Source organism: Centroberyx affinis, unplaced genomic scaffold, assembly GCF_046629955.1.
Source record: "Centroberyx affinis isolate AG114_WGS23_722 - 3 ecotype Tasmania unplaced genomic scaffold, CSIRO-AGI_Caff_v1 ptg008169l_1, whole genome shotgun sequence".
Classification (NCBI taxonomy): Eukaryota; Metazoa; Chordata; class Actinopteri; order Beryciformes; family Berycidae; genus Centroberyx; species Centroberyx affinis.
This window is the reverse complement of record NW_027284066.1, coordinates 1,327-14,648: the sequence shown is the minus strand read 5'-3', so window position 1 is coordinate 14,648 and position 13,322 is coordinate 1,327. Positions and strand designations below refer to the sequence as shown.

The 13,322-nt window shown below is 39.6% G+C and overlaps 1 protein-coding gene across 1 annotated transcript in view; it reads left to right on the top strand.

The window, feature by feature from the left end:
- The window catches only part of LOC139640019 (A-kinase anchor protein 13-like), a gene marked incomplete at its 5' end in the record, with an annotated part of 47,002 nt that extends 33,909 nt beyond the window's left edge, over positions 1-13,093 (top strand). The window contains 10 exons of the mRNA XM_071514178.1: positions 1,019-1,210; positions 1,828-1,983; positions 2,353-2,423; positions 3,018-3,062; positions 4,383-4,433; positions 4,526-4,720; positions 4,843-5,124; positions 5,273-5,392; positions 6,447-6,684; positions 7,309-13,093. Coding sequence (XP_071370279.1) covers positions 1,019-1,210; positions 1,828-1,983; positions 2,353-2,423; positions 3,018-3,062; positions 4,383-4,433; positions 4,526-4,720; positions 4,843-5,124; positions 5,273-5,392; positions 6,447-6,684; positions 7,309-7,361 — 1,403 coding nt within the window. The remainder of the gene's footprint in view (positions 1-1,018; positions 1,211-1,827; positions 1,984-2,352; positions 2,424-3,017; positions 3,063-4,382; positions 4,434-4,525; positions 4,721-4,842; positions 5,125-5,272; positions 5,393-6,446; positions 6,685-7,308) is intronic.
- Positions 13,094-13,322: the final 229 nt, after the last annotated feature.

Genomic DNA, 13,322 nt, shown 5'->3' with positions numbered 1-13,322 from the left:
GACTACCCACCTCTATTCTATTCTATTCTATTCTATTCTATTCTATTCTACTCTATTCTGCTATGTTATGTCATGTCATGTCATGTCGATTCTACTGTACTTATTTTAATTATTTAATTATTTTCTACACCATTCTGTTCTACTGTGCTCTATTCTGTTCTTTTATGTTCTGTTCTATTGTATTCTATTTTTTTTTCAACTAAATTCTTTTTTTGAATTCTTTTTTCTTTTCTATTCTATTCTGCTCTATAATTGGTTCTATTCTATTTTGCTATAGTTGGTTCTATTCTATTCAATTCAGTTCCTCCCTGTTCTGTTCTATTCCACTCTACTCTGCTATGTTATGTCATGTTATGTTATGTTATGTTCGATTCTACTGTACTATATTCTTTTCTATTCTACACCATTCTATTCCACTGTGCTCTATTCTGTTCTTTTATGTTCTGTTCTATTGTATTCTATTTTTTTTTTCAACTAAATTCTTTTTTCGAATTCTGTTTTCTTTTCTATTCTATTCTGCTCTATAATTGGTTCTATTCTATTTTGCTATAGTTGGTTCTATTCTATTCAATTCAGTTCCTCCCTGTCCCTACTCTATTCTACTCTACTCTATTCTGCTATGGTTTGTTATGTCATGTTATGTTATGTCATGTTATGTTATGTTATGTCATGTTATGTCATGTTATGTTATGTTATGTTATGTTATGTTATGTTATGTTATGTTATGTTATGTTCGATTCTACTGTACTATATTATTTTCTATTCTACACCATTCTATTCCACTGTGCTCTATTCTGTTCTTTTATATTCTGTTCTATTTTATTCTGCTATTTTTTTTTGGACTAAATGAATTCTTTTTTCTTTTCTATTCTATTCTGCTCTATAATTGGTTCTATTCTATTTCGCTATAGTTGGTTCTATTCCATTCAATTCAGTTCCTCCCTGCTATTCTGTTCTGTTCTATTTGATTCCATTCGGTTGTGTTATATTCCATGTGGTTCTTTGCTGCTCGTTCCAGAAGTGCTCCGGAGGAAAGACGAGCAGATCGTCTCCTTATTGGTGGAGAAGGTCCACATCTTCAGGGACCTCTGCGACTGTAGCCCCGCCCCCGACGACGCCGGCCCGCCCGTCCGCGAGCGCATGCTGTTCAGGGCCGCGCCCGACGGGGTCACCAAGGGAGAGCCAATCATGAAGGACGCCCTGAGGGAAGGTGAGCGGAGACGGGCCAATCAGACGAGAGAGAGAGAGAGATTTGATTGAGAGTTGATTTTACTTCTCCACTTCCTGTGTTTTTTGTTTTTTTTTTACATTTGACGCTCATGATTTTTTTTTTTTTATTAATATATTGCTGTTAATTGTTTCTTTATTGATCCTAAACAAACATGAATTGCTTTTATATACAGTAGATCTATGATACACACACACACACACACACACACACATATATACAGAGTGGTCTAAGGACTAATTGGAAAGTTAGATCGGCCTGGCCAATCTTCAGTCATCAAACAATCTTTCACACACACACACACACACACACAAGCACGCATACACACACACACACACACGTGCAAACAAACACAAACACAAAACATGTGTTTACTGTTTTCTGCCTTTTTCTTGTTGTTTTTATTTATTTATTTTATTTTATTTAATGAATCATATTTTTTTTTTTCCATCTCATTATTGAATTTGGCAATATTGCTAATTTGACATTCATGCCAATAAAGCATACTGAATTGAATTGGATTAAATTGAGAGAGAGAGAGAGAGAGAGGGAGAGAGAGAGAGTACCTTTTGTTAATAATTCTGTCTCTCTTTCTCTAGTTGAGACACTGCATACCTTAGTAAACAGTGGCCCATGTGGAGCAGGGTGCAGTACCCCAGTCGGCCTAACAGGGGGCGGTGTGGGACCAGTGTGTCTGCCCAGGAGAGCTGAGACCTTTGGAGGCTTCGACAGCCACCAGATGAACAGCGGCAAGAGTAAGACACACACACATTCACACACACACATTCACACACACACACGCACACACACACTGATGCATTATACTCGCATGCAGGTTGGTGCACACATACTGGACCTATACTTGTCCCCCCTTTTCCTTTGAATTTGAAAATTTCCATGGCAAAAATTTAGCACAAAATGTAATGTATTCAGAATTTATTTTTTTTTGTCATGGTGAAAAAACCTCTGAAGCAGCAATTTGGACCATCATGGGACACTAAAACACCATTGAAACCAAGTATAATAACAAGAATAATAAGGTTTATCCTACATGTCCATTGATAATAATACTAATTTCCTGATGCCCTCCATCTTTCCCTCGCTCTTTTCTTCTCTTTCCCCAGATGGAGAGAAAGAAGAAGGGGATGAATCCCTGGACCTTCGCAGGACCGAGTCAGACAGCGTGTTGAAGAAGGTATATGTGTGTGTGTGTTGTGTTTTTATACTGGTATTAATGTTAAGTAATTAAGTCATACTCATAAAAGTACAACATTGTTGTTCAATACAATATCGATATCTGGAGCAATATCTAGATTAATTATTTATTACGACAGACTTCATTTGTGATAAAATAGGTCAAATGAATCATTACTAATAATAAATCAGTTTGAAAGAAAATTTGTGGTGACAAGATGCTATAATAGAGGATTTTTTTTATTTTTTTTTACCTATGAACAAGCAACTTTTTTCATGTCAAATACTTGAAACCTGAAAAAATCTAACTCAATCACAAAAACTTAGGCAAATATTGTAGTATAATATCCGTGCCATATATCTAGCTTATACTCTAATTTCTACTATATGAGTAAAATGTGTCTAAAATGTGCATGAAGGAGAGTAAAACCGACCCAAATCTTCTTTCCCGTGTCTTGCCAATATCTCAATGACACAAAAAGCTATTCTAATCGCACTCTATATGTACTCTCTGCCTACATGATATAACAGTATGGTTACATGGATTTTGTATGTGCTGTAAACTGCAACATGAAGTGTGTGTCTCTGTCCTCAGGGAGCCACGACCAGCCTACAAGTGTTGCTCAAGAGAAACAATGAGGTAGGTGTGGTTCCTATTTTAAGTATAGCCACTTTTTTCAGTTTCTGTCAAGATGCATTGCCCAGCAAACATTTAGATGCTAAATAGATGTTTATATGACGGCCTGTAAATGTAGCATCAAAATGAAAGTTGAGATGACGTCCAAATTGTCCTTAGCTGCTACCTACACCGCTTTGTAAAATTAGGGACCAAGACGTTTTCTGATTTCTGATTTTCTGACCACTAGAGGGTGACAGAAACCGCAACACATTTGTAAATAAAGCACAGCAAAAAAACTGCTACTTTTTCAGGAATGGGACAGGGTGAGCGCTGCTTTTAAACAGCGAGGTAAGAGACAAGCAGGTTTTAAAAAAAATGAAAAGCTACTGAATGGTCCGGGAGCACCATTCAAGCTTTAGAAAAGAGGTGAAAACAGCAACACAGCTATGGAGGACCACAAGTGTCACGGAAATAGTAATAAAGTATTTCATTAATTAATAACTAATTGTACAATAAAAATAGGCATTCATAAATTTGTTTACAAATTAATTTATTAATCTATGAATAAATAGACTAAATTACAAAGTAATTCATTATTTGATATTTTAATGGGCAATAAAAAGAGGAATTATTAAAAACAAATTACGAATGAAATATTAATCCATCAATAAATAGTTCGGGATTAGTTAGTTAGGAATTAGTTAGTTAGTTAGTTAGTTAGTTAGGGATTTACAAAAACAACCATAAAACAGTCAATAAGTACATAATTTAAAAAATACATTAATGAATTCATAAATAAATAATGGAATCTAAAAATCTGTTTGAAAATGCAGTTTAAAAAGAGAAATAAATAACTGGATTCACAAATTGAATTAAGAATACAGATTTCAATCAGGCATTAAAAAAGGGCAATTTCCTTTCCCATTTCCATTTCCATTTCCCCGCTGCTTTTCCTTTTCCTATTAGCTATTCGACTTGCTTAGTCATTTAGCTTCTCCTTTTAGCCTCTCCGTGACACTTTGGGCCTTGCGCTGGTAAAACGAGGTAAAACAATGCAAATTAGCCATGGGATGTAACAAGCTCTCTGATTGGTTAGAGAGCCGCACCCGCCTCATACCCTAGCTATCTTTTCCAACACAGTTTAGGCGTAATAGGCCATAATATCACGGTGTGACAATGTTGAGCTCATTTGGATTGACGTTGAAGTCGGCCACCTCTTATACGTTCAGAGTCAAATGCTTGTTTGGGTAGGTTTACCTGAAAAACCTGAAAATCTACCCTTTTTTTTTTTTTTTCCTCAGCACTGAAACTGTAATGTGATATAATGCTGTGTTTATCCAGCAGGTCCAGCACAGTGTAACAAGTCTTCATGACCTGCTCACCTCGCTGCAGGTACCAGAAAACACACCTTCAGCCCTATTTCAGAATCCCTTGCTTATTATAATTTAGTATGCCGATAACAGTTTCCGCCTCCCTCTGCCCAGGCCGTGGTGGTCCAGCAGGACTCGTTCATCGAGGACCAGCGGCAGGCCCTGAGCGACCGGCCCGCCACCGGCTCCTCGTCCCGGAACTCCTCTTCTTCCTCCCTCTCCTCCTCCTCCTCCCGCCCCTCCTCCCTCATTGAGCAGGAGAAACAGAGGAGTCTGGAGAGACAGCGGCAGGAGGCGGCCAGCCTGCAGGTTTGGTTTCACTACTACAATACTGATAAAATAGTGCATTATATGCTCTATTTAGGGCTGTGGCAATAATGTCATATAATAATTGAGTGACATAATGTTTATACACATTTTTTTTGTTCCAGAAACAACAGGCCGCGCACCAAGAAGAAAAGCGGAGACGAGAGAGGGAATGGGACGTGAGGGATAGAGTGCTGGCCGAGAGGGAGGAGAGGCTGCGGGAGGAGGAGGAGGAGGCCGGCAAGAGGCGCAAGGAGCTGGAGGAGGAGCGAGAGGAGCTCCACAGGAGGAAAGAGGAGTACCAGAGAGACCTGGAGAGGCTGAGGGAGGCCCAGAGGAGGCTGGAGAGAGACAAGGAGGCCCTGAGGAGAGACACGGAGAGAATGGAGGCCATGAGGAGAGAGGAGGTGGGCACCGGTGTACTTGTTTTGCTGTCCTTAAGAGAACCAGCTCGCGTTTGAGGCGTTCACATCTAGAACGATAACTCTAACTATAAGCCCAGATCCTGTCATGCCATGTCTTCATATTTGTCTGTTCTCTATCTATTGTTTGCAGTCGGGCCAGCTTCCGAGGTACAAGCGAACCCCCTCCACCACCTCTGAAGACTCTCTGAGGTTCCACAGCTCCGGCTCTCTGGACCTCGATGCCAGAGAAGCAGCAGAACAGCAGAAAGAGGTATAAAACTTTTGATTTGTTTTTTTGAAAAGCTAAGAGAGACAACGGATGATTTTGGCTGTAAGCAGGTTAAAAATAAATAAAAAAAATCCAAATGCTATTTGGCCCAGGTCTGATGGAGACTATGTAGAATGTCACCAACCTGACTGTGTTGATGTGCTCATGGCATACTATGATTGTGCCTGTATGACAAAGCATGTCTCTGACCAAAGGAATTATTGTATACATGAACGAAAGGGTTGAAACATGAAGACCTGGACCCCGAAGCTATCCATAAGTGAACCTCACATTCCACACTATACTCAATGTTTTCTGAGACTGAATCCATCCTACACCCTGAAATCCATTGAGATTCCATCTTTTGTTGGCTGAAAATGCAGAATAACTACAATTCTGAATGGCAAATAATGTTTAAAACCTATAGCTATAACCTGAATATGAGATCAGAGCAGCACAAGATATGAAATGCTAATCAAATATTGTCGGTGACACAATTTACCTCTAATGAAACAAGGGGTGCACTTCTACATAGACCCTTTATGATGCTGTAAAGCAGTGGTTCTCAACCTTTTTCATATCAAGGACCCCTCATTTAGTCCACATTAGGGCCACGGACCCCCATTTGATGAGATTTTATCTCCCGGACCCAAATCTGAGAATATTCTAATTGCGAGATATGATTTTGTCCAGAATTCCATGACTGTCTGTATTGTAGGTGGAGAGATAACCGTGAAACTGTGATCAAAATAGTGCTTCTTCTACATTCTATAATTGTTCTTGTAAATGAAATAATGAAGCTTAACAATTGATCAATTTGCTGGGGACCCCCTGGAATGCCCTCAAGGACCCCTGGTGGTCCCCGGACCCCACATTGAGAACCACTGCTGTAAAGAACCCTTTCCAGATCAGTTCCACATCTGTTCCCAATCAGTAGTATTAAAAGACATTTGTAAGAAAAAAACAAAGGGTTGTTTCAGTCATCACAGTTCTATATAGAACCACCAAGCTAACCAAAGAACCCTTGAAGAACTTCTTCTTTCTGGGTGTGCCGTAGGTGGAGCTCTCGTCTTCTGCCCCGACCAAAGAACCCTTCCTCCGCATCGGTTCCAAGAGGATGGGCAAAAACTTCAACCCCTTCTCCTCCTCCTCCTCCTCTTCCTCCTCCTCCTCCAAGCCCCAGGGAGGCGAGAAGGAGTCCCAGCTCCCTACCCGACTCCTCCAGCTGGCCAAACCCAAGGAGAAGAAAGAGAAGAAGAAGAAGAAGGGGAAAGGTGGAGAGCAGACACAGAAAGGTACAATGCGCAAGATTTTATGAACAAATTATATTCAGACAAAATATAAAGGATTTATTAATGTATAATAATATGAAATATGACTTTAAAAAAAACGTGAGATTTTTGTTTGTATTTTTCTAGGTTCTTAATAAGTCAGTGTTCAGTGTCCTGCTGTTGAGGTGGTGGTGATGGTTGGGTTTTTCATAGATCATCTAATTGTGATATTTAGTGAACTGATGATAAATCAGAACATATTAAATTCAATTTAATATATTACATATTTAAATGAATCAAAAATGCGCCTGGCAATAGTAAACCATTTAAGGCCACGCCCACTTCTGATTAGACACACCTACTTCCGGTTCCCAATCAGGATGCAAGGCCCTTGCTAGCTAAACCCCAACCCGAATCTATGGTGAAGCCTGACATCTAGTGGTGAAAAGTAGGGTACTGCACTGGCCATCTGCTATCGGCTGGTCTTTGTGCCTTCACCACAAATTTGGGTTTGGGTTTTAGTTACTGGCTTTCCCTGTCTGGACCTGTAGTGAAAGCCAGGTTAATGTCAAGGCCCCAAGCGAGCCCTTTTTAGCCCAGTAGTGGAAAGCAGGCTGATGTTGTGTCCTTCTGTCTCTGTCTCTCTAGAAGGCACGGTGATGTCGGATCCTCAGAACGATGGAGACATCTTCTTTTGCTGAGGACTTGGGACAGTGGGAATATCTTCTGCCGATCTTCTGTCTGAACTTCAAACCTTCCTAAGGAACCAGGCAAACCGCCTAGTGCAGCAAGTTAATCCTTTCACTGGGCACCACTTTGAATCTCCAGTCGGATTAAACTGCGCGCTTTCAAGAAGGATGCAAAAATGGCCACATCTGCCTTTGCTGACAATCTGGACTCTGGACAATCTCCAAGCCTTCCTGTCTCTGGACAGTCTCCAAGCCTTCCTGTCAGACAGCCGCTCTCAAACTATGGATGGTATGGATGGTAAGCCTACTTCTGCTGGGTCCCCACATGGCAAGAGCAGCGATATGTTTTAATAAGCTCCCAGGACGAGAGACTGAATTACCTGTATGAGTCCCAGACAATGATGATGACGATCTCCTCAACTCGATGCCGGATCCCTCTCGGAATTAAGTTCGAGGCGTCGGTTCAGTCAGGATTTTGATCAACTAATGTGCCAATAATATCCCTTGCTGTGTGGCTGAGGGATCGAATAACCTACGATGGGTTAGAGATACGAAGAGAAAGCCTAAGGAGGGACGGATCAAACAAAGGCAACGCGTGGAATACAATAGGAAATTTGGGATTTTTTTAAATTTTGAGATTTTGGATTTCTTCCAGCTATCGTGAAGAGATAAGAGACCTTTGGACATGCGTTAAAACTTGTCCTTCTGGTGTGAAGACTATCCCATGGTGCTTTGAGTCAAATCTCCTCTAGACTTTTTTGAACTGTAGCAAACCTTAGCTTTAAAATGAAGCAATAATAACCTAGTGGGCTATTTCTTTGTCATATTGCTGATGCTAACTTTAAATGCTCATGGTGCCAGGGGGGGTCCCCACCTCACCATGATGAGTGGCTATTACGATTTAATGACCCTGAGTCCCGGGATGAAAGACTACATTTACTCAGTTTGGGGTGCCAGGCTGAAAAAGTCGAGGAACCCTTGGCCAAAAGTGTGATTTTTATGCGAAATTGCATAAAAATAACATTTTTCTTTCAGTTGGACATCAATGTTTTGTTTCTTACATGTGTTTTAACTCTTGTTTTACCTGTCAAGTTGACAAAGAAGACATGATGGTTTACTGTGGGGATGGGGGGGCGCAGCAAATGCTGTTTGGCGTGGTGTTTGTAACGGTTCGTAAACCCCTTGCCTGTGGTCAGCGTACACAGCAAGACAGATATGAAAGGATATGAACCATGGACGCACAGACATGACTAATCGATGGCAAGTCAGTCACCAGAGAGACGGCTGAGTCTAGAGACGAGTTTGTCTCGTTGTCGATGGACGAGTGGTGAGGGAAGAGAAAGGGAGAGAGCTGGTGAAAGAAAGCTGTTTTCAGTGTGAGAGTGGGAATGATAGCCAAAGACTCAGTGGTATTGGTGCCTTAAGTAACTGATGGCCACTTTCCTGTTGAATGTAATAACATATGGCTTGACAGTGGAATGAAATACATACTTAAAGCAAATTTCCATAGTACTGTTGTCAGATAATAACCTCCTATCTCCAAAAAAGCCAGCTTCTCAGGAATTCTGCAAAACAGCCTGATTTATAGATAGCCATGTCCTTCAGTCATGAAACGTACTCAGTACACGAAGGACCATGCGAACTATCAATTCAGATAAATAGAAAAACGTCAAAATTGAACATCAGTGCATAGATACAGTTTGTACAAAGGAAATGTTACATAATTATTGGTCTTTATTGGATGAGCATAGTTCGAATAACCTTTCAATCACAGAAAATAATGTGAAATATTCAGTGTAGTGACAATCCAGTCTAACAAGAGTACAGTAATGTACACCCCCCTGTGTGACAATCACTATGAGGGATGAAATGAAACTGATTCTGGTATGGGAAGCTTATACCAGGTTCAAAGAGGGTGTCAGTATTTTAGAATATAAACCAATGCTGAAATGCCAGAAATCATAGCAACCAGACTTGGTTTTCTTTGGATGTTAGATCCCCATTATATAGAAAAATGGGTTATTACTATATAATTATCCCTGTGTCTGGCCTACAGTATGTCAACAATGTCCAGTATGAGTACTGGATGGGAGTGGTACTCTGTATCATTCAATACTGAAAGCTTACTGTAGTGCTTGTAGGCGGTAGAAGCACTGAAGTGACATCGGTGCATCCCTAATCAACTGCAGTACCGTATGATTCGATGTGACAATCAGGGCAATGGAACTGGATGCTACGTTTCAGTCACTGCACCGTACGGAAGAGGATTAGGGCCAAAAATTATTTGAGTTCTGAGTTTAGAGTTTCAAATCAGAACTCAAATCCATTTTTCACACGTGGCCCTAATCCTCTTCCGTAGCACCGCAATAGGATCGAGATTAGAAAGGTTTTAACAAGCACTTTAGATAGATGTTTGAAGTACATAGACTTTGTAGTAATATTGTAGTAAGTCTTCTATGCTGATGGTGTTAAAGTTAGAGACAATCATTGAGTTTACATTGAAAAGCAAGTTTTTAAACACATTTTATGGTAACACTTTACAATAAGGGTACACTAAGTTAAGGGTTAGTTAATGCTTAATAAGGGTTAGTTAACACTTAATAAGGGTTAGTCAACACTTATTAAGCATTAACTAAACCTTAATTAATGTACCCTTATTGTAAAGTGTTACCCATTTTTTTTGATCGAGAAAGAAAATACTGTTGGGTTTGTGTGTAGCCATACTGTGGTCAATTCACTGTCACCTCAATCAATATCAATCATAATAGATATAAACTGCAACTCTCTGACAAATGATAGTACATAGCACGGTTATTTTTAGGAAGATGTTGGATAGGGCTCCTTCTCATGCCAAAAATCCTTCAATATTTTGATTTTAGAAAGAAAAAAAAAACGATCTGAATTCAGTGTGAATGGAACCCAGGTCTGGCATATGCCAATATTTTCTACTTTTTAGACTATTCTTTCAGAGTATAGACAAATGGCTTTTTTTTTTTTTTTTACATTTATTGGAAAGCCAATTCATAAGCCAGCGAGCTGATCGATGAGTGAAATGAGAGAGACCAAACGTTTTGGTACTTTTTAAGAAAAGTTCCTCTTTTTTTGAGATTCTCAAATCCTTCTCCTACTTTAACAAATCCTTCTGCAGCTTCTTTTGATCCTTTGATTTTTTTTAACCCGGATTCCATTTGGAGTCAAGGAGCGAAAACAGCTGCAAATCTTGAATACTTCCGACTTCAAAACTCAAAATCCTTTCCCTTAATGAAAGTCCTGCATCTCTTTTCTTGTATTTTCCCCTTTCCTCCCCCTGCTCTAGTATTGATAACACAAACACACAGTAGATGCCTCAAGGCTCCTGTTCCTCCCCTATCCTCCATCCAGAATAATAAGCTCATAGCTCTAGATTTTCACCACATTGATTTTCTCCTCCTATTCTCCGCCTTGCCCTCTGCAGGGACGCAATTCATAGGAGCCTGCAGTCGGAAGAATAATATTTCAACCCGCCCATGTCATTTTCTGCCTTTCTGCTGAGAGGAGCAGATTTATCTAAAACCTGAAAGCACAGCAACCCATTCCTCTCTCTCTCTCTCTCTCTCTCTCATTCACTCCAATTCTCTCTCTCCCTTTTCTCTTCTTTCTCTTTCCTTCCCTCCCTCTCTCATTCCCTCTGTATTGCTCTGTTTGGTCATCAGCAGTGTTTAGCCCTACTCCACCATTTCATTTTCCATTGTAATGACCAAAAAAAACAAAAAATCCACACAGAGACCGAATTCTCTGGTTTTTGCTTTAGAGAAGAAGCCCAAATCGAGACTGAACTGACCAAAACCATTGGAATCAAGGCTGAACAATATAAAGAAAATATTTCCCCTACAATTGTAAGCTATTTGGTGTTTTGAACCACTAGTTTTAAAACTGGACTTTTAACTAATGTATCACCACTCACTGCAACTGCAATATGTCAAAGTAATCGCAATATATTTTGTCTGTATTATGCAGGAATTGAAGGGGAGAACTGTGTTATAGCTGTGCCTTAATACTGATTTAGCCTTCCATTTATGACCCGACGTTGTGAAATGGATCAGAAAGTACCAGAAAAATACCTAATTAGATGCTACATTAATCAGCCCGATTAATTTATTACATGAATCTCTTTTATGTATCCTAACTGTTTTTATGAGTTCATTCACTCCTTCGGTTCATTTACTGAAAGTGTCTTAACAATATGAATTGGGACGCGTTGTCAGCGTTTTCTTATCCCTCACTTGAAAAGCATTAGCTTACCCAACCATGACACAACCCTACAGATACTTGGTATTCTTCTCAAATGGTCCAAGGTTATGTATTTGCGTTCAGGTGTTTGGTAATTCTGGTTTTATAGATTTTAAACTACCTGAAACTACCTGCCCCTCTTGGTTTTTGCAAGAAAGACGAACAAAAGTCGAACGTTAAGATGGATGAAGTGCTCCGCGGGTTTTGTCAAGTAGTCAGAATGTATTCAGCTTCTCCAAAAAGTAACAGCACAGTTCTTTACTCTAATAAAAAAAAAAACACAGTGCCTTTGTCACTGTGGCATTGTTCTTTCTAAAACGTTGAAATACTGTAATACATTTTGAGGTGCACGCCTTCTCCTGAATGATCACCTATCGGGATGACTCACTTTTTCGCTACTGCTGAGTCATTCTAGCCAGAATGATTTAGCAGAGTCATGCTGCGAGGAGGGAAATCACTTCAAAGAGTAACTGAACCCCCAAACGCAAATCTGCGGTGAAGCCTGACATCTAAATGTGAAAAGTAGGGTACTGAACTGGCCATCTGCTATTGGCTGGTCTTTGTGCCAGGTGATGTTGTACTCTTTACAAGGTGACATCATCGCCAATAGCAGATGGCCAGTTCAGCGCCCTACTGTTTCACTTCATTAGATGTCGGGCTTCGCCACAGATTTGGCTGGGGATTTAGTTACTCTTTAAAGACTCCATCCCTCCTCCAGACAGCCATAGCCCCATAGGCCAGTGCTTCTTAAAGTGGTGTCCCTTCAGTGGCTTCCAGGGGTTCCTCAGAAAAATTAGGAATAGTTTAATTTCACTGTAATTTAAATCACTAGAAATTATCCCAATTAGACAATATATAAGAATGACTATTGTCATTGAAAGGTTTGACTCTCCCCACATACAGTTTAGACAATTCAAAACTAAATCAACTTCCCATATGAGTCCGTGGGACAAGATAAACTCAATCACAGATAAAAAAAAAAATATGATTGTCAATTGTTGAACATTCACTGAGTTTTGTGGTTTGACCAGGAAGTGAAACATGAATATCTCTCCTCTCCTAGTCTGTGTTCCCATTAAAAAATGCACTAGATTATTACTAAACTATTCACAGCGGCTTTTAAAAACTCACATTAGACCTTACAGTTTTGCACTGTACGCCAGAGCTTTTTGCAATTTATTTGTACTAAAAACAAGTAGGTACAAAGTTTATTTTTTGCGTTATTTCATGTACAAAGAAAAAAAAAGGGCAAAGCAACAAATTGTGTAAATATGTTTTATGTACAAATTTGAACTTCCAAAGTATTGATGACTGTGGATTTTGTTTTGTTGGATGATCAATGATTTTTTTTTTTTTTTTATAAATAAATAATAAGGCTTTATTTATCTGCCCTCTCCTTGTTTTGGAGGCATAAAAAATATTAGAAATGTACAGTAATTTTTCCTCTTCAATAAATAACTATGGCTGTTTGTCAACTGTGGTATATTGTGTGGATCTATTTTCTGATGCAATAAAAGAAAGACGGTGATTTTTAAAGGAGGGAGTGGGGAAAGTGGGAGAAAGAATTAGGAAAGAGGGAGAAACGGAAGAAGGTAGAAGAAAGGTAAAGAGGGAGAAAAGAGATATGGGGAAGAGAAATATGGGGCCACTACCAACTACCAGCATAATATATGATTAAAGCTTACCACAGTGTACACTGAAAGA